We start from the raw sequence: 20,223 nt of genomic DNA, 5'->3' as shown, positions 1-20,223 counted from the left end.
CTATTTAAATTAATACCTAATTCTTTCAGGAAGGAAAAAAAATAAACACATTTCTTGCATGTTTTCCTGAGCAGTCAAAAAAGAAACTTGCGTTGATCCTCAAACACATTGTTCCAAGCCACTGCAAGCATCCAGTTTTGGGGAGAAATGTGCTGTATAGTCATTAAATAACGTTACAAAGCAAAAATACTCATGGCCCTAAAAACAGGTTTCAGTCTTCTGATGTACCAGACATAATTTCTTATTTCATCTGTTTGATTTTGACGTAAAATATGATCCCGACATAGTCTTTGTGAGACGATCTGTGAAACGCAGCAGAGAAGAGCTCATCTCAATGACAGACGCTGCTGCAGCAGCACCAATTACACCTCTATTACAGGGAGCCTTGCCATGCAGGGATAACAGGAAATGAGGCAGGAAGTGTGCTTTAGGCTACAGAAGAAGACAGCAGGGGAAGCGGACACAGACAGAGAGAGGAATGTGCTTGTACGCCAGAATACTGCTGCGTGCTGCTCAGCTCAAGTGCACTGTGAGCATTGATTTTTGTGTTGGAGGGAGGGAGGAGTTAGAAGAGTGGCTAAAAAGTATTAATGTGGAGAAATAAATAGGAAGTCAATTGAAATTAAAACTGCAAGTGAAAAACAAAGGATACTGTTTTGAAGCTTTATCAGGTAGATCCTATCAGGTAGGTCTTAAAATGAATGAGTGTTGTTTTGTTTTTTGCTTCGGAGCCCAGGTTTTATATTGGATATCAAGTGGTGACCCAGAACAGTACCAGAATAGAACTGACATGAAGTTCAGACACAGGTGTGGGTATATCAGGTATTTAACAGCTTTAAGTTTGACTCAATCCAATCTGATCTGTTTTTTAATGACTTTTAAATCATGTTGAGTCATGCACAGCCTAAGTACACACAGGAGATGTTATTCAATTCTAGAACAGCTGGAAAGAGTGCAGTGAAATGGTCTTGAGACGCAAACTATTTTTAATTTTCTGTTCTATCATAAAGCGTCTTGACATCCACGATGCACTTCATTGAGCCACTTTGTTTTATAGTTGTTGTTTTTTTGCTGTGATTCTAGTGAATGCATGATGTCAGTTCCCCTCAAGTTCACTCAGGTGTCTCACCAGAGTAACCACAGGTGCAGTTCAACCCATTAATTATGAACATGATCCACTAACATTTCAACCAGAAATACTTTTTTCCACATTTAACAGTATTTGTATTTACAGTATTTATAGTGAATATTTCTCAGGGTTGGTTTGTTTGTTAATGGCAATTCCTGTGCACAGAGGCTTGGCCTAAAAGCAGTGCATGTTGTCATGGGGTACAGTAAAGACTGGAAGACACACAAATTTTGCACCTATTTGCAGTCTGGAGGAGTTACCATTAGTTGCTGAAAGTCAAGCCAGTGTGAAAGATTTCACACATAACTTCAAGCCTTTAATGGTTGTATTGTGACAGTTTAACAGCCTGGGTGGTTTAATCTCAGATTATGAACAGAAATTGTAACATCTTTCTACACCAACAACTCGAGACAGATATTTAGAGATTTCTGAAGTCCTGTCAGGGAAAGCACTTCTTAGATCAGTCAAGTGGTCGTATGTTTGTGTCGCAGTGTGTCTGGTTAGGACTTGGTGTTATGGTCTACCTCATCCAAAGGCAAGTATACATTTTTACATATGCCTTAAAGGACAACATTGCCAATTTTCAAACAGCTTTGTATAGTTCGTGTTAGTAGTATGTGTAAATGAACAATCTGTACTCTTTCTCTGTGTTACCCGCACACAAATCTCCCAGTTTATTTGTCAGCAAATGTCCACCGGATGATGAGAAACACATTATTGAGCTGTCAACAACTGACAAATAAACAGGGATATCTTTGCGCACATTGTTCATTTACATATACAGTACTACTGACACTGTAACAATACAAAGCTGCATGAAAATCTGCAAAGTTATACATCGAGCCAGTTTTACTAAACTGGGCAAATTAGCACGAGAGCGCAATACCAAAAAAAGGGTTCGCCGATAAGGGAAATTTCTGCGGGTGATTTACTAACAACGCGCAAATTAAAGAACACAGACGCAACATCTCATTTATATATCGACTAGTCTCACGTAGCCAGACCTTCAGACTGACGGCTGAAGGTCTGGAATGCATGGCAGCTTTCATTGGCCAAGGCCCGCCCATGAGGCCGTTTGACCGACATTTCAAACAACCAATCACAGTTCATTTCGTTCAGCGTCATGTTTCGGAGCATGGAAATGTTGCCACAATAACAGACCGGTGTGTAAAACTCTCAGACGTATTTTAAAGATTCTATGCCGTGAACTTTAAATATTTCACATACTTTTGAAAATCCAGCATTTAGTTGATCCTGAGCGCTTGTCGTCACAGTTGTAAACACAATGGCTTTCTTCTTTCGTGAGGGGGTTTGGTGCCACGGCATCTTTGTTTCCAGGTGGAACATTGAAAAATGCGACACACGTCTCCCAGAAATCCTGTATAATTCAACCAATCCGATGACGACTTTGAAACTCCTGAAGTGTTCCCACTTTTGTGAAGTCAAGTCACCTTTATTTATATAGCGCTTTTTACAATGCAAATTGTGTCAAAGCACTGCACAATATCAAAAAAAGGAAAATAATGTGTCAATAAGTTTAAATAGTGTCTTTGCAATCAGGTCGACGATATCGCTGGAAATGAAGCGTCCCCAACTAAGCAAGCCAGAGGCGACAGCGGCAAGGAACCAAAACTCCATCGGTGACAGACTTTTGTGTGCCATATGCATCAGACTTTCAGCCAGTGGCCCGTGGGCATGACGTCTGAGGCTGAGACTACATATCGACCAATGTAAAATACCAATAGCAACCAAAAAAAAAAAATCTCTAAATAGTTTAAGATATGCTTTTTTTTTTGGGGGGGGGGGGGGGGGGGGGGGGGGGGTAAATAATGGCGCAAATGCCAGTAATTTGATGAGTGCAAACGTTAGTACGATGCATTGCATGGTTCATTTGAATTCTCTCCTCATATAAATTTTGTGTCTGAAAGGGAAAAATGCACGCCTACAAATGCACATTCAATAAGTTCACGTGCAAAAATTACTGTGTCCATGCCTTTTCAGCGCTAATTTGTCACCGTGTGTCTTTAGTAAAACCTGACAGTACAATTTTAACGCCAAAAGACGTTAGTAAAACTGGCCCTTAATATGGAGCCACTGCAAATAAACCAACAATAAACATATTGGCTCATACATGACTTTTAGTTGCTTTGTAACAGCACATCACTATGAGTGTATCAACGCCCCTAAGAGCTCCAGATGTAGCTGAGAGACAGCAGGTGATGTTAATGATTTAAGCACAAGATGCCATGCTTGCTTACAAAACAAGCTCAGAGCACTTTAAGGGAAATATAATGTTTTGAATGGATTAATACCAAGAGGGACAGCAAAAGCCACTGACCTGTTCTCTGAACTGTTCCTGAGAGAGACAATCTGTGACGTTCATGCAGCCCAGCAGACAGCCTGTGGGATACTCCGCAGGAAACTTGGGCTCTGGATAGTGAAACAAGCGAAACGTTAGGTGAAATTACAAAGGCGCTACAGTCTACAGACATGCCTGATGGGATCATTTAAGTCCAGCAGCTTTAGTACTTGAAGACATTAGACACACCTTCTTTGTAAATGTGACGATACATGGCCTCTACCTCTGCAATCTCTTGAGGAGTGGGTTTGTTAGCAGCAGCAGCAATCCACAGGCGCCCCCTATGGGATGTGTACCACGTTCTGCCTTCTACCCTATACAAGAAATGAAGAGAAAATGGAAAATGTTTAGATGAACTGTGCACTGTTTTATATATATATATATATATACACATAACGGAACATCTCAAATGTCATTTTTAAGTTGGTTTCCTTTAGCTTAAGTTAAGAATGCATAATATATACTGTATATATATGTTTTCAGCCATTATCAGTGATATACATTTATTTTTAATGTATAAAAAAAAAAGTTTACACAAAAAGCAACGAATTTTAATATAATTTGTAACATGAAAATAATTGTTTTTATATTATTTATACTGTTTTAAAGCCAACTTTTAATTAAATTATGTTTTTTTAATGCTGTTGACTTTATTTAAACAATTCATTTAGATTGAACATCATTGTATCAGTGTTTTTATTGTTCAACAATGATTGCATCATGTTAAATTGACTTGAAACATTTACTTTCTGGCTTAACTCGATGTTTTCATTTTCAAAACCAAAACTAAAACTCCAAAATAATTTTACACTTCCCATCAAGATTTGCAACAGGTCTGGATCGTGTTACTTTAGAATAAAATATAGTGGGGGGTTTTTGCAAGATGAGAAAATGGGGACTTTTTAATATTTAAAGTTCTATCATGTTGGTATTTTAAAAGAGTTTATGTTATGTTGCTTTTTTGAGCTGGGTGAAGTGTAGAGTACATGCTTGGGTTGAGGACCTGCTAACAAGAACTCAGGTTGCCATAATAAAAAGTGCTAGAGTGGTAGAGAGTGGGATGGGAATGGGAGTGCTAGAGATGTAATCAGTACCATCTTTAGACCGCCAACATCCAACATATAAAGACAAATTACATTTAGCTTGTTATTATAACTAGCTGAATTTAACAACTGGCTGTAGTTCCATGGCTGGAACGAATCAAATGCTCAAATGCTTTATGTATGATAAACTAAAGCAACCTGAGTAAACTCAACTAAAACTACACCTGTCCAATACACCTTTTTGTGTGTGTTTGTGTGTCTGTGTATCGAAACAATGCGACTTGTAATTTCTTAATTTCTTGTCAGATGCAGATGTTATAATTGAGGAAAATGTTCACATTTTAGAGACAATTGTATGGATCCCCCTGAGCAAGGGATGACATAATTTATCATTTTTATGTGGTCTTCAAGTGAACCGTACCTTTTTATGCCTTTAACAAGCAAAGAAGCCCATGGCTGATGCATGCTGAGACACCAGCCACCATCTGAGATCTCCTGCAGCTCTTTGTCCTGCAGTCTGAGTCGGCTGCGCTCACTTTTCTGTGTACTGCTTACGGTCTTGGATAAAGACTTACGTGAGGTGCCGCTACCAGACACGTCAACCCACTAGCACAACACAAACACACATGCATAAACACAGAGCAACTCAAATTTAAGATTCTCTTTTGTTAAAAAAATATAAGATGTTGAGAAGCAGCTTATTTGCACCCACCTCTGGTGCAGCCTGCATGATGTTGGGGTTGACGAGCTCTCTGAGGTGCTGTCCATCAGCAGAAACAGAATGTTTTGGTGTCTGGCCAAATGAACCAGTGTTGATAGCCTTGACTGTCTCATCAAACCTTTCAAAACCAAAAACAAACAAAAAACTTTTTTGCATATCATGCCTTGTCAATCATGCACTGCAATTAATACTGCCCTCAAGTTATTAAAGGTCCTTGCACACTGAGTATGAAATTTTTGTATGCGTTTTTTCGTATTCGTCATCCTTTCCTATCAAAGTGCTTGCTACAGACCTCGAAAATCGAACCTGATCCGCATTTTTTATGATGGACGAAGTTTCGGAGGCAGTGTGTAAATGTCACTGACACAAAGTGAGGTTGCATTTATTTTTTAACGTGCGAAAAAAGAAATTGTCCAATGTTTCCATTTTTTTCCAGCCAAAATAACCTTATGTCATAATAATGAATTTTGAATTCTTAAGTAGAAACCTCCCATGAGGACTTAAAGGCAGCATCGTACTTCTAAAAAATATTCTAACATGGTGTACTTTATCCAGCTGAGAAATGTAGTTTGCGTCTCATCTGGCCACACAGTGGTGGGATGTTTTGACATTCTGTTCAGTCAGTTTTTCACACAGTGCAATGCTGTTAAAGGGTTAGAACAAGCAACAGCCAGGGTTACAGGTTCTTGCACGTTTGTAGATGCTCAGTGTGATAAACTGATCAAACTGTATGACGTAGATTACGGTAATGGCGCAGTTTCACATGCTGCTGTAATTTATTTGGAATAAATTATTTTTAACATGTTAATGATTCTGAATTAAATCGCATACCTGTGTGTGTGTGTCTTATATATATATATATATATACACATATATGTATACACACACACAAGCTGTGTCCCAATTCATGTCCCAATTGCATGCTTCGAAGGATGCAGACTTCAAATGCTGAACTGGAAAAAAAAAAATAAACAAATAAATAAAAAAAATTACAGAGGTGGCTCCTTACTTCTGGTAGTACGGAGTCAATTTCTCCCCTTCATCCAGCACTTGTCTCCCTGCAAAGTCAAGTGTGATCTTGCGGTCTTTGCGGGAGGCGTGCCGAAGCTCTCGGAGTTCCTCCTCTCGCTTGCGTAATGCGTCCCTCTCACCTGGGGAAATCCACTGGTTGGAATCCGTTGCAAAATAATCGGATTCATCATCCAAGACTTGTGTTCTCTTAACACTAAAAAAAGATGAGTTCAAATGATCTAAAAGTCCAACTTAAGTTTGGTGTGCATTATACCTCAGAAAGTTCATGGGCATTTCTGAGGCTAAAATTTATCTAACCCTGGCAATTACAGCAATAGGTTAACAGCAGTGTATTTGGGCAGCCAGACCTGTTCTTGTCAAACTCCAGAAGTTTGTCTTTGTGTTTTACAGCTTTTTCCAGACCAGCTTTCATCCTGGCCTCTTGATGGGGAAGATAGTCCCGCTCAGTTCCCTCTAGAGCCACACAGAAAACAAAGTCTGTCACACAAATGCTACCAATCAGGGAAAAAACAAATACAACCACCTCATTTCTTACCTCCCATGAGTTTTTTACGGAGCTTCTGACTTTTGTTGGAGTCCCGCTGCAGTATCTCTTGCTCCTCTGTAGTACAGACCTGAATTATGTGTTAAATATGTTAAACAGTGTTGATAAAGGCTTCTTAAAAAGTTGTCCATCACTTTCATAATCAAATCTGCGTGGTCCATAAGATTAGACCTGGTACAGAATAGTGGTCGATCTGTATGGGGTTTTCCATGGCCAATGCAAATATCTGTAGTCAATACTGAAACTACTGTTTAAAAGTTTGGGATCAATAAGATTTGTCTTATGTTTGTTAAAAAAAAAAAAAAAGAATCTGCTGTTCACCAAGGCTGCATTTATTTGATCAAAAATTCAATCAGAAACAAAAACATTGTGAAGTATTATTATAATTTAAAACGTGTGTGTGTGTGTGTGTGTGTGTATGTATGCATATATGTATATGTACATATACACACACACACGCACACACACACACACACATACAGTATATATAACAAAATGCTTTTCCATTAACATGACTATCTGTATTTTAATTTGGAAATGACTACTGACAATCATCATGTATTGTATCTAGACAATAGCCAAATAATTAGCTTGGCCGACATATGGGTCTATAACAAACACAGACTGTACTGATTAATAAGCGGACAAAGCTCACCAGACTGCCGCAGAACAAACAAGGGCCAGAGCCTTCTTGCTCGCACACTACCCGGCCACATCTCAGACAGTTGTTGATGAGCCTGTGTTTCTGAGCCAGACACTCGCAGGGTTGACGACCAGGCAGTAGAATAGCCAGGTTATCTCGACCCTCTTTAGCATACAGATTCACAAACTTGCTTTTCTTTTTCACTGAGCTGGAGCTGCTGCTTTCTTGTGCCTGATAAACGAAAGTAAATCCCTCTGTAATTCTTTCCACCTAGTTAAACCAGATATATTTTAAGAAAGAGTTTTAGATATTAAAATGAGTTGACATACCTTCATCAAGTCAATGGGAGTTTTCACAGGCTCCGGCTCTGCCTGACAGACAGTCACAATCTCTTGCTTATTTCTTCCCTTTCGCTTGGACTTCTTCTGAATGTCTTTGGTAGCTGTGTCCAGGCCCTCTGGGGGTAGAGATTTCATACAAAATTCCTTTATCGACACTGAATACATATATCAATATCACAATACGCGAAGATCAGGCAATATAACGGTTGCTTTGAACTTTTAAAAACTGTGATAAAACAGAAGTAGCAACAGATCTTTTCTTTTGCTTTGTGACCTCTCGATTATGTAGGCCGGGGACTTGATTATATCTATTGGCTGTTGAATGGATTTTGAGATATGGCTGCTGTACTCACTATTGTAAACAGATAAACAACAGCTTGCAGGGGCTGCGTTTAAGGCATGTTCACGCCAAGATGAATTTTAATTTAGCAGTTAATGCGTCTGTTCAAACCAACAACAACATTCACATTTTTTTTTATCTCTTTTCCATTGCACTGTGAATAAAACTGGCCAACCAATAAGATTTACGTTTTTGATCATGTAAATAGAGACAGCGCTGTTATATAAAATACTGTATGTTATATGACTTGGTGGTGCTTTGCTAAGCAACAATGGAACCAACTATTTCTCTGTTCTGTTTGAAAACATGTATATGCTGCTTGTTTCTTCAATGTGCAAGCCATGTCAGAAATGGAAAGTTGCACAGTGTGTGTTTCTGTTTGTGTTTTACTGCAACATTCTGAACAATGAACACATTATTAAGTGCAAGTGTGACAGATAGCTGTCAAAGCAAATCAAATACTGAGACAAACATAATTATAATGAATGAAAAATCATTAGCATCTTGATAAGCAAACAGCATTATACTGCTGTCTTTGTGTGCTCCTGTATTTCTGCTTTTCCATAATACATACTGTCACATACTGTCAGAGCGAAATTGATTTTTTTATTAAGTGACAAACTGCATGTGAAAATTAGATTGAATTATCGTGCTGAGCATCTGTGTTGATGTGAACAGGCCCTCAATGACTGGAGAAGGTACATCACCAGAGAGAAGTTTTTCACCAGAATTATGACATTCTGATTTAAAATTAAGAAAATTTTCAAAAATGAAGCATACACATGTAAGAATAATACATCTCAGACTCTGATTTACAACATGCACTGAGAAAACTGATTGAAAAAAATGAATTTTCATTTAAACCTGGTATAGAAGAAGAGTTTGCACACATCGGCCTAATCAGAATAATACATATTACTGTTAATCATGATAGATATGGTAACTCATATATTATCATTATTTCTTAACAACATGTGTGTCAATATTTACCCATGACTGCCTCTTTCGTATAGACACCGCCTAGACCATCAGGTGCTTGCATCTGACACTTCTGCCATCTCTGCACCAGCTCATCCACAAAATCTTTCCTGTTTCCCTCTGTTCCTTGTAAGAGATCTCCAACATACTCCACAATTTCATCAGCATTGTCAATAGATAGGATGTACCTGAAAACAGATATTTTACTACCTTTTCTAACACTTATTTTCACAAAGACCTATTCAAAAACAACATACCAGATGACCAAACACACCCATCATAAACTCCAAAGAATCCTCTGTCAGGCTGTGCATTTATTAATCACCATATATACATTACTTAGATATCAGCAGTGTTTATGGTCAGTATTGAAAAGTAATGTAGTGGTAGTTTGGCTCTTTGGGACTAACTTAAATCTCATGATGACTTAACAAGGTGTTTACATACTTCTTATAACACGATGGCAATATAAAAATAATAATAATAACAACGGTGGTAACGTGATAATGTTGTTATCCCTTTCTCTTGTTGTATTCTTAGGTTTGTCAGTTCTGTTATTTATACTTTAAGGTTACATCATTTTCACAAATGTCCACAGATAGACTTGCGCACAATTCATCTTCTATTAAAATGTACTTACTGTACAATGTCATCGCTTGCCTCCAATCCAAAACTATGCTTTAACTTATCAACAGTCCAGCGAATCAAAGAATCAGTCATGATGAAGTTAGTAAAACTGTGACACACTGCAGTCTGTACGAGATTTCGGCGTTGATTTGACTTATTCGGTTGACTTCCGGGAGATGTATTTCATAATAAAAGTCTCCATATACAAAATCCGTAAATGGGTCTAAACTAAACAATGCTTATATAACATTTAAATATGTGTTTTCAATTAAACGGCTATTCAAGTTTACCAGTAAAGTTAATCAAAGGTAAGTTATGTCCCTACCGCTGTTGAAGTTTAATGAACAACGTATGAGAACTGCTACTTTTCTCAACGATGGTTAGGATTGACCAATCACAATCGTTTGCGATTTCGATGTTATTGTGACCATGATTATTATTGAAATTATTATTAATGTTAAAAATATATATTTTTTTGCTGCTTAATATTTTTGTAGAAACTGTAATAAAGTACATTTCGAAAGTCTGGGGTAAGTTTTCTTTATTCAAACACCCATTAAATTGATCAAAAGTAAACACATATAGCCTAAAAAATTATAGTATGTGCCAAAGTTATATATTACGATTCATCTTACATGAACTACGTTCATGCTGGTTATATTTTATTTCATGTGATTAAAACAGGGGTTCTCAACTCTTTGCCCTCGAATTCCACTTTCCTTGCTTTTTCAGGTGTGTTTGATTAGGCTTGAAGCAAAACTCTGCAGGAAAGTGGACCTCGAGGGCCCCTGGACTAAAATATACATTCCTAAAAAATAATAAGAAGAAGAAGAAATAAGAAAAATACAATAGAAGTTCAAAACTGGTGCAACACCATATAAAATCAAGAGCACAAACTGTTTAAGAGTAAGCGGCATAATGTTCTGCAGGAACACACATTCACAACTGATCAAAAATACATGCTACTATGTCATTGCTCTTCTCTGTCATTTTAAAACACTTATTTTATTTTTTTGCTATTAAATATAACTAAATGTAACCTCCAACAACAAACAGTTAAAATAACTGTACTGACTGATTTTTGTTTGACGTGCTTACATTAAACAATGCTGTCAGGATCACCCTTTATGCAAAACGGAAATACAAGTAGAAGTTCTCATCTATATACACATAGTTATTTACAGATAAGAATATAACAGTCATATGTAAGTTACACACTGGGAGCACATTAAACTCACTCTTAAATTTGTTATTTTAGCAAATTTGACGTCAAATGTGACATCACTTACAGACATATCACACCAACATAAATAATTTAAGCATATTTTAGCACATGGGTGTGAAACTCTGCTCCTGGAAGGCCACAGTCCGGCAGAGTTCAACTCAAACCTATTCCAACACGCCTAACTTTAGTTTTCAAGTAATCCTGAAGACTGTGATTAGCTGGTTCTGGTGTGTTTAATTACAGTAGGAGCTAAACTGTCATAGTTTAATTTATTTCCTCCATAGGCTGTATTTAGCCCATGGCTGAGTGTCTGGTACACAAGCTTCACAGCTTCTGTATTTAACATAAACACACTGAAGATCCACTGTCAACCCCAATACCAAACCCTGCATAGAGGGGCTCAGTAAATGTGGAGTGGAAGGTGTAAATGTGGATCATTTTTCCAGTTTCAGAGAAAACACTGTAAAAAGACAAAGAGCCAGCTGGCTGATCTAGATACACTCCAATTATGTTACAACATGATGAGGGTGCAGGTATGTCAGTTCTTGCATTATTATGCCTGGCATAGTAATTTTTACCAGAGCAGACCAGACTCCAGGACTTTTCATTGAGTCCAAACCTACAGTCGCTTCCTCCTTTCCTGTTGATACCTCGATATGTGACTGCTATATGACTCCAGCCACTCCATTCAGCCTCCCAGAAACAGCGTCCAGTCAGGCTTTCTCTACACAGAACCTGCTCGTAGTGCTCAAATCTTTCTGGATGATCAGGATATGGCTGCTCCTCTTCCAAATATGTTGCCTTTTTGTTGTTCTCAGATAGAATGAGATGAGTGTTTACTGTATTTCGATCTAATGTGAGATCACAAGCATCTGAAAGGAGATTAAACATAAGTGATATCACTAAAGATCTTCAGGATATTTTCCTTGACATTGTCATGCTTTGCCTTAGCTTGGGATTGTAAGGCACTATTCTTCTATGGCTGCTTTAGAATTATTTGTGCTATAAAATCTCAAAAAAATTATTGAAAAATAAATGCGCATGCGGTTTGCTTGACAGCAAGAGAACTTACATTTCCGCAGTCCTGGTGTGATTCTGAAGGACTCTCCATGGTCAAAACTAAACAGTACAGATACATGATGGGAGGTGAATTAAAGTCCTAAAATTCATAACTCTTCCATTTACAAATTTTTGTTGTACTGATTAAGTAAGGAGCATTGAATTGAATTCTTTATTGTCCAGCCAGATCTTTTAGTGAAATTTACTTGTGGAGAATTCTTGACAACATAAGACAATATACTTTCGCATTTGTTTTCAGCATTAAGCATCATGTAATTTATGTCATTTCAACTCTGTGGAAAGTAATGTAATATCTGGTAACAGTGTTTGGACTAAGCTACCAGACATCAGTATTTTGGGGGGGAAATAACTCTTGGCACAAAAACTTTGTATGTAAAATATCTGTGTAGTCATTAGGCTGCTGGATTTATTCCATATGCTTGCTCAAGATAAATAAAATGAAATAATAATCAAATATAATTATTTTATATTATAAATTATGACACATACACATGTAAATTACATGATTTTAGGTCTACATACTTAAGTATCTCCAGTTTGCAGTTTGGATGGTTCAGCTGATCAGACAGCATCTTTACTCCGAAGTGTCCAGGGTGATTGTAGCTGAGATCCAGCTCTCTCAGGTACGAGGGGTTGGAACTCAGAGCTGAGGCCAGACAATAACAGCCTTCCTCTGTCACCATACAGCCAGACAATCTACAAACATGCATATCAACAGTCAGATAATCTACAAACACGCATTGTTTTTAGAACAGTCTACACACAGTATCAGACAAGATTCTATTAAAAGTGAATTGTGTCTTTGCACATACTGCTGGAACTATATGGGGCACTTGGGTGTAATTCTTAATAATCTGTGAACTGTTACAATTTTTTTTAGAAACCTCAGTTTCTCTAGTTGACAGTTTGGACTCTTCAGTCCATTAGAGAGAAGCTTCACTCCTGAATCCTGCAAGTCATTGTTACTCAGGTCCAGCTCTCTTAGGACAGAGTTTGATGATTGTAGAGCTGAGGCCACAATTTCACAGGATTTATCAGTGAGATTACAGTCAGCAAGACTATAAGAGAGCAAAACACAATTCAAATTAGATCTACAAACATCTGCATAAGGTAGTTCAAATGTAAAACACAGCATTCATTAGCATTAGCAAAAGAAGAATTTAACACTCACAAAGCTTTTCTGCAGTTTTTCACAGCTGGTAAGAGTTTTTTTCGACCTTCTTCTGATGTATTAAATTTCTTGGGATCAAGTTCCTCCAGCACCTCTTCTGACATCTGATACATGTGGGCGATTGTTGAGCAAAGTGCAGAAGAGAGTTTCTTCTCTGAGTGTTTGTCTGATTGCAGAAACTCCTGAATCTCTCTGTACAGAGTCTGGTCTTTCATTTCAAAGAGACAAAGAAAGAGATTGATGGACTTGTCAGCTGAAAGATCATGTCCATATTTAACTTTGTCTTTAATATAAGCAGTTGTTTTCTCAATGCTCCTTGAGCAGCTGTGAGTGTTGGTCAGTAGATCCTGTAAGAGTTTTTGATTGGAGTCCAGTGAGATGCCCAGCAGGAACCGGAGGAAAAGATCCAGGTGTCCATTCTCACTTTCTAAGGCTTTATCTACTGCTCCTCTGAGCAAATTATGCAAGGAATCAAAAAACCTTAGTACCTCCACAGTGTTAATTACATAACAATAAAACACATAAATAGCAGCAAGAAATTCCTGAAAGCTCAGATGTATGAAGCAGTAGACTTTCCTCTGATGAATCACAGATTCCTCCTTAAATATCTCGGTGCAAATCCCAGAATACACTGAGGCGTCAACGGCATCTATGTCACACTCTTTCAGATCCTCCTCATAGAACATGATATTGCCTTTCTTCAGCTGTTTGAAAGCCAGTTCAGCAAGTTTCAAAATCACATCTCTGTTGGACTGCCGTAGTTTTCCTGGATCTTGCTCATCGTACTTCTGAATTCTTATGTTTATCTGAATGAGCAGAAAGTGGATGTACATTTCAGTCAGAGTTTGAGGGATTTCTGCACTGTCATCTTGTTTCAGGATGTTCTGAAGTACAGTGGATGAGATCCAGCAGAAGACAGGTATGTGGCACATGATGTGGAGGCTTCTTGATCTTTTGATGTGTGAGATGATTCTGCTGGCTTGATGCCGATCACTGATCCTCTTTGTGAAATATTCCTCCTTCTGAGGGTCATTGAATCCCTGAATTTCAGTCACCCGATTTATGTATTTTGAAGGGATCTGATTGGCTGCTGCTGGTCTGGACGTGATCCAGATGTGAGCAGAGGGAAGCAGCTCTCCTCTGATGATGTTTGACATCAATACACCAACTGATGAAGACTCATTTATATCAGAAACCATCTCACTGTCTGAAAACCGCAGTAAAATTCTGCTTTCATCCAGACCATCAAAGATGAACACAACTTTACATTCATTATAAATCTTTGAGTCCAGATCTTGAAGTTCAGGAAGAAAGTCGAGCAGAAGTTTTTGAATACTGTACTGATCGTCTTTAATCAAGTTCAGCTCTCGAAATGGAAGCACAAACATGAAATCTACATCCTCATTGGCTTTTCCCTCTGCCCAGTCCAGAATGAACTTCTGCACAGAGACTGTTTTTCCAATTCCAGCGACTCCTTTAGTAAGAGCAATCTTTATTTTGTCATTCATCTTTCTCCTCTTCCCCTCACATCCTTGTTCAGGTAAGGATTTAAAGATATCATTGCAATGGATATGATTGTCTTGTGAATGTTGTGTTCTGGGTGATTTCTCCATCTGTAACACTTCATGTTCCTCATTCACCCCTTCACTTTCTCCCTCTATGACACATAGCTGTGTGTAGATCCTGTTCAGGAGAGTTCGATTCTCCTGTAGTTTGATTCCCTCAAATAAGCTCTCATACTTGTTCTTCATGCTGGTTTTGTGTCTCTTTTTGACTCTCTGCAGGACATCGTCCACCAGAGAATCCTGCTGCAGGTTTGTGTAACATAGAGCAGAAATGGATCCTCCCGAGACTTTATCCATTTGTAGAACAGGATGAGTTCTAGATCTCTTCTTGCATTGAGGACAGTCAAAGTCTTCTGACTGACTGAACTTATCCCAGTAGCAGCTGATACACTGTCTGCAGAAACTATGTTTACAGGTAATTGAAACCGGATCTCTCACAGCCTGCTCACACACTCCACATTTGGAAAAAACCTGGAACAAAAACCTGCAGAGGGATTTTAGATGTGTTAAATCATATTTGCTAACCAATGTTGTACTAAGTTTTTCATTACACTGTCACTTTTCATTAAGACTCAACTGCATGCTGATGTTACTTTGTGAATCTACTTACAAACAGATCATACTGTGAATATCTGTAAGAAACCAAAATGCCTACGTTTATCATTGTCCTGTATAGGCTATTAAAGGAAAAGTTTACCCAAAAATTTAAATTAGCTGTTAATTTAGTCATGCTCAGGCCATCCAAGATTAAGGGGACTTTTTGTCAGTAGAACATAGAACAGTAAATAAAATTTTTAGCTGAAACCGTGGTCAGTGGTGATTCATTAAATACAAGTCTGCGGCTGCTCATTTTTGAGAAAAAAAAAAAAAAAAGCATATCAAAGAACACAAAATTAATACTGTGGCTCCTGACGATATATTGAGGTCTTATCATGCAAAATGATTGGTCTGTGCAAGAAGTTGAACATTATTTACAACACTATTACCTGTAATCCATAGCCTCATGCAAACAGCCCTAAGTGATGTCCAGTTATCACTTGAACCAGTTCACCAAATCGGACTGAACCATCAGAAACAGTTTGTGGCTCCAGAATATCAAAACTCACTTTCAGACATGCCTGACGGTCACTCTTGACACGAAATGAGCCAAAATACTGGGATTTATGCTTCTATGATGCTGGCTTTTGCCAATTTATTTACCACTCCAACAGAACACTGAAGTAAGGAAATCAACTCAGACCAAAGACCAATGAGCCGGTGATATGTGCATGCATGAACCAAGCACTTGAATGAAGGGGTGAAAGGAAAGTTTTTATGGTTTCTCATTGTTTATGTAAAAAGGTGAGCATCAAGACAAGCTTGTTCACTTTATATGCTTTAGAACATCCAAATTTCACATCATTATTGGGCACTTTAATAATAATATAATGTGTAGTTATATAATTACTTCATTATGTGATTATGTAAACAAACTAGTGAATTGAACCAGCCCATTAAAATGAACTCAAAGAACCAGTTCGCAGAAAAGAATGGCTATGGACTACATTTAATAATGTTGTAAATAATGTTCAGTTTCTTGCACAGACCGTTTGTTTTGCTTCGTAAGACTTAAATATATCGCCATGTCTCATGAGTCATGGGTATTAATTTTGTGTTCATTATATGTTTTTTTTTTTTATTTGCAGCCGCTGATTTGCATTTTATTAATCACCAATGTTTTCCACACATTTTCAGCTAAAAATCTTCTTTACTGTTCATCTGAAGAAAAAAGTCACCGGCATTTTGGATGGCCTGAGGGCGAGTAAACTAAAAGCAAATTTTGGGTAAACTATCCTTTTAAGATTTAATCTTGTGTCTCACTTGGGGTCAGAGTTCACTGCTCCACCACTGAATTCAGGTGGCATGCCCATAGATACATCACTCTTCATAGACACACAGCTGGGTTTTGGAGTTCCTGCCATTTTGGTCTAAGCAGATACAGCTCCCTTTCTCTTCTCATAGAAACTCATTTTAGAGGCGCTGCTGCTCTTCAGAAGTGGCTGCCGTTATGTCTGCAAATACATGCATACACACATTAAAATGGAGCATAACTGTCCTGAATGTTAATATCATAAAGAAAAAAATAATAATTAAAAGAAAGAAATTCTCAACAAGAAAATTTTAACGCAATAGTTCACCCAAAAAAATGAAAGTGTACTCATCATCTAAGATGTAGATAAGTTTGTTTCTGTATCTGAATTGCTTTGCTGAAATGTAGCATTATATCACTTGCTCACCAATGGCTCTTCTGCAGTCAGTGGGTGCCATCAGAATGAGAGTCCAAAAAGCCGAAAAAACATCTCAATAATTCACAAGTAATCCACATGACTCCAGTCCATCAATTAACGTCTTGTGAAATGAAAAGCTTCTGTTTTTGTAATAAACAAATCCATCATCAGGACGTTTTAACTTTAAACAGTCATTTCTTGCTAACATACAACTTCACAATCCATAAAAAAAGTCCAGTGAAAAAGTCCATCCCCTCTTTTCCTCTCTACGGATATATTACTTTGGAAGTGCTTTGGACTCATTCAGATGAGACGACGCTTTCAGAAACAAATTTTATGGATAAGGACATGTATTTTAGCTGGAAGCAATGGTTTGAAGTTAAAAACGTCTTAATGATGTTTTGTTTTTTCTTACAAACATGCAGCAGATTACTTCGGATTACTTAAACATTACTTGTCTCATTCTGACAGCATCCACTGGTGAACAAGTGATAAAGCTAAATTTCTCCAATCTGTTCTGATCAAGAAATAAACTTGTAGACATGTTGGATGGCCTGAGTAGCCTACATTTTCAACAAACTGAAATTTTTGGGATAACGTTCGGGTTCATGATCTTTCGTCCACTCGCCACAAGAGGATGCCACTCCATCATATTGACTCTCACACCACACAGACTGTTAAACATCACACTGGACTGCATTTCCCATCATCCATTGCACTGATCACACAGCTGTCACCAATCACACGCTCACCTATTACAGACACTATATAACACCCACTCAGATCCTGTTCTGATCGCCAAATATTGTCTAGTGTTTATCACTCTCCTAGTGTTAGCTGCCTTACCTAGCTGTTCCGTGTTGCTGTTTAGTCTCTAGTATTGTTCTGCGTTTATCACTCACCAAATGATAGCTGCTTTACGGAGCCTAGTTTCTAATTCTAGTTTAGTCTTGTCATTTCATGTTGCCTTGTTTCCTGTTACCTGATTCCTGCCCGTGTTCCTTGGATTAACCCTTGTCTTGCCGCTTGGACTCTGTTTGTTCCTTGTCTGGACTATTGCTAATGTTTCTGGATTACTCCTTATCAATTACTCTGGATTCTGTTCGCCGATCGATGACCTACGCCAGCCCTAGGAATACTCTGTCTTGCCTTAAACATATCTGTTTGCTGATGCTCGACCCTGCCTGTATATGACCATGTCTATAAATAAAGCTTTGTGTATGGATCCACACATCTCATTCGCCCTGTTACAAACTTTATGTAGTTTGGCATAATCTTTATTCTAAAACAAATCTTACAATACTACTTATTTTATGATAAGGGATCATTAAAAAAATAATAACTATATATATTTTCTTTTTAATACAGTTACTGTCAATTGTCTGTCAATTTTATTTCTATAGCACAACTAAACAACAGCAGTTGACCAGTGTGCTTTATATCAATTTAAGTTAAAAATCATCAATATCAATTAAATTAACCCTCAGCAGTCTAATATACATGCACAGAGCTATCCATAAGCATTCCCATTTACTTTATTCGTAGTTGATCTGCAGAGGGAATGCTTCAGCCCTGGATGGACACAAACTGTATGCTGTCATCTTGGCTTTAGTGGCTCTCAAAAAGTCTGGAAATGGTAAAACATATATAACGTTTTTAATCCGTAACTTTCATCCAACTAATTAACCCTAAAAAGGGCAAACTCATAAAGGGACATCAGAAAATGTATTTATTGCTTATCTTATTGGGACTCAAATAAAACAATTTAAATTTTTTTTTTTTTTTTTTTTTTCAAAACTTGACTCTTATATATTTTAATGTTTGTATCCCCCAGGATACATCGCCCGGGGTATAAATTCACTAAAAACAGAACACTTGTTTATCAATGCTTGTAAAAACATGGTTGTAATTCCTGAACGCTTTGGAATACAGACATAAGGTTGATCTCTTTTTAAAGAAGACACATAGCAGATTATAGCTGAAAGCATTTCAATCAAATAAAGTACAAAAAAGTAATAAAAGTTTAAGTTACAGTAAAGATAATGTAGTATAAGAATTGTTTTTATCTGATTTTTAATCAAATAAATATATTTTTTAATATGTTGCACTCTAAAATTGCTATAAAACTAAAGCCAAATATCTAACCAATTTATGTTCCAAAATTGAAGTTGATATCACAAAAATTGTGGTTCCTGTAAGATTTTGTTTGGGCGCTATAGCAAAAATAACAACTGGGTTACACCCAAACTCTATTGAATTTCTCTGATGCGGTTTTCTGTCACAATATCACTTCTATTACAAAACAGTTACCAAATATGGAACCTTGACTGTCAGACCTTTCCAACGATATCTGTTTTGTCAAATTACTAAAATATTTGATTTTCTAAAACGTATCCCCTGAGATACAAATATTAAGAGACAGATTACAAAAAAGCAAGCATTTAATTAACCAAAATATTCAATGTTAACCTAATTAGCTAATGCTGAACAACAGCTTTTTAAACAGGTCGACATGTGTAAATATGTGAACTCGATTTTTGCCATGCAGTTTTAAATGCTTCCTGTGAGCTAAACAAAGAATGTAGCAACAAAAGTTCTCTCATCTAAATATTCACAACAAACACCCTTTCAAAGCGAAACCAAGACGCACACAAATGTTTGTATCCCTCAGGATAAAAGGCTTGAGGGTCACAATCAGACAATCGTAAATAAAGTTAAGCCCAGCTATGTCCCTGTCGAATCAGGTCGTAAAACTTTCATAATTAGTCTGTATTTATCGAATTTATAGAATTACACTCATCCACACCTCACCGCTCCGTCACCGTGTGTTTCTTCTGCTTGCTCCCATTTCTTCTGTGTATGTGGAGGCGTTACCGCGGTGGGGTTACTCAAGTTTGCCTATACCGTCGGTCACATATTAAGATTGACAGCTCATGCTTTCGGTTTCAGATCCTCGTTTCTCCTAAAGGAGCAGAAGTTAACTAATAAATGCGCCATCTGGTGGGTAACACTCAAAAGTTGTTGTTAAAGGGTTACTCCACCCCAAAATGAATGTTTTAAGTAGGCTATATATTTTGTGTGGAGACATAAACGTTATCATATCTATAACACTGCTAAATGTTCCTAATAAAATACTCCATAACTTCACAGTAACGCAC

The 20,223-nt window shown here is 37.5% G+C and overlaps 2 protein-coding genes across 8 annotated transcripts in view; both read right to left on the bottom strand.

Moving 5' to 3' along the window:
* LOC306874033 (activating signal cointegrator 1-like) overlaps positions 1-9,929 on the bottom strand; it is an 86,154-nt gene extending 76,225 nt beyond the window's left edge. For both annotated transcript variants that reach the window (XM_079423708.1, XM_079423709.1), the window contains exons 1-11: positions 9,771-9,929; positions 9,143-9,318; positions 7,801-7,928; positions 7,484-7,702; positions 6,820-6,898; positions 6,632-6,737; positions 6,262-6,477; positions 5,244-5,370; positions 4,953-5,137; positions 3,678-3,802; positions 3,468-3,559 (exon numbers count right to left, since the gene is read on the bottom strand). In XM_079423708.1, coding sequence (XP_079279834.1) covers positions 3,468-3,559; positions 3,678-3,802; positions 4,953-5,137; positions 5,244-5,370; positions 6,262-6,477; positions 6,632-6,737; positions 6,820-6,898; positions 7,484-7,702; positions 7,801-7,928; positions 9,143-9,318; positions 9,771-9,850 — 1,533 coding nt within the window. In that variant the 5' untranslated portion in view covers positions 9,851-9,929. The remainder of the gene's footprint in view (positions 1-3,467; positions 3,560-3,677; positions 3,803-4,952; positions 5,138-5,243; positions 5,371-6,261; positions 6,478-6,631; positions 6,738-6,819; positions 6,899-7,483; positions 7,703-7,800; positions 7,929-9,142; positions 9,319-9,770) is intronic.
* Positions 9,930-10,282: 353 nt separating this feature from the next.
* LOC306871043 (NACHT, LRR and PYD domains-containing protein 3-like) lies at positions 10,283-19,964 on the bottom strand. Of its 6 annotated transcripts, none has more exons than XM_079418709.1 (8): positions 19,872-19,948; positions 18,600-18,692; positions 16,659-16,849; positions 13,234-15,282; positions 12,947-13,120; positions 12,585-12,758; positions 12,055-12,101; positions 10,283-11,854 (listed from the first exon to the last, which is right to left on the bottom strand). In XM_079418709.1, the coding sequence occupies exons 3-8, from the start codon at positions 16,757-16,759 to the stop codon at positions 11,322-11,324; spliced, it is 3,078 nt and encodes a 1,025-aa protein (XP_079274835.1). In that variant the 5' UTR covers positions 16,760-16,849; positions 18,600-18,692; positions 19,872-19,948; the 3' UTR covers positions 10,283-11,321. The 6 variants fall into 6 exon arrangements, with proteins under 6 accessions (XP_079274835.1, XP_079274836.1, XP_079274834.1 ...); XM_079418710.1 differs by having other exon boundaries at positions 19,877-19,924; XM_079418708.1 differs by lacking the exon at positions 18,600-18,692 and having other exon boundaries at positions 19,872-19,964.
* Between the last annotated feature and the right edge of the window lie 259 nt (positions 19,965-20,223).

The sequence above is a fragment of the Barbus barbus genome (genome assembly GCF_936440315.1).
Source record: "Barbus barbus genome assembly, chromosome: 1".
Taxonomy (NCBI): Eukaryota; Metazoa; Chordata; class Actinopteri; order Cypriniformes; family Cyprinidae; genus Barbus; species Barbus barbus.
The sequence above is the reverse complement of the archived record's forward strand: the minus strand, read 5'-3'. Positions and strand labels throughout refer to the sequence as shown.

Coding starts and splice junctions, on each gene's coding strand:
- LOC306871043 (XM_079418708.1), bottom strand. CDS start 16,759: ATGGCAGGAACTCCAAAACCCAGCTGTGTGTCTATGAAGAGTGATGTA. Junction 13,121..13,233: donor AAAAACTGCAGAAAAGCTTT/GTGAGTGTTAAA, acceptor GCTCTCTTATAG/TCTTGCTGACTGTAATCTCA. Junction 12,759..12,946: donor TGTCAACTAGAGAAACTGAG/GTTTCTAAAAAA, acceptor GCATGTTTGTAG/ATTGTCTGGCTGTATGGTGA.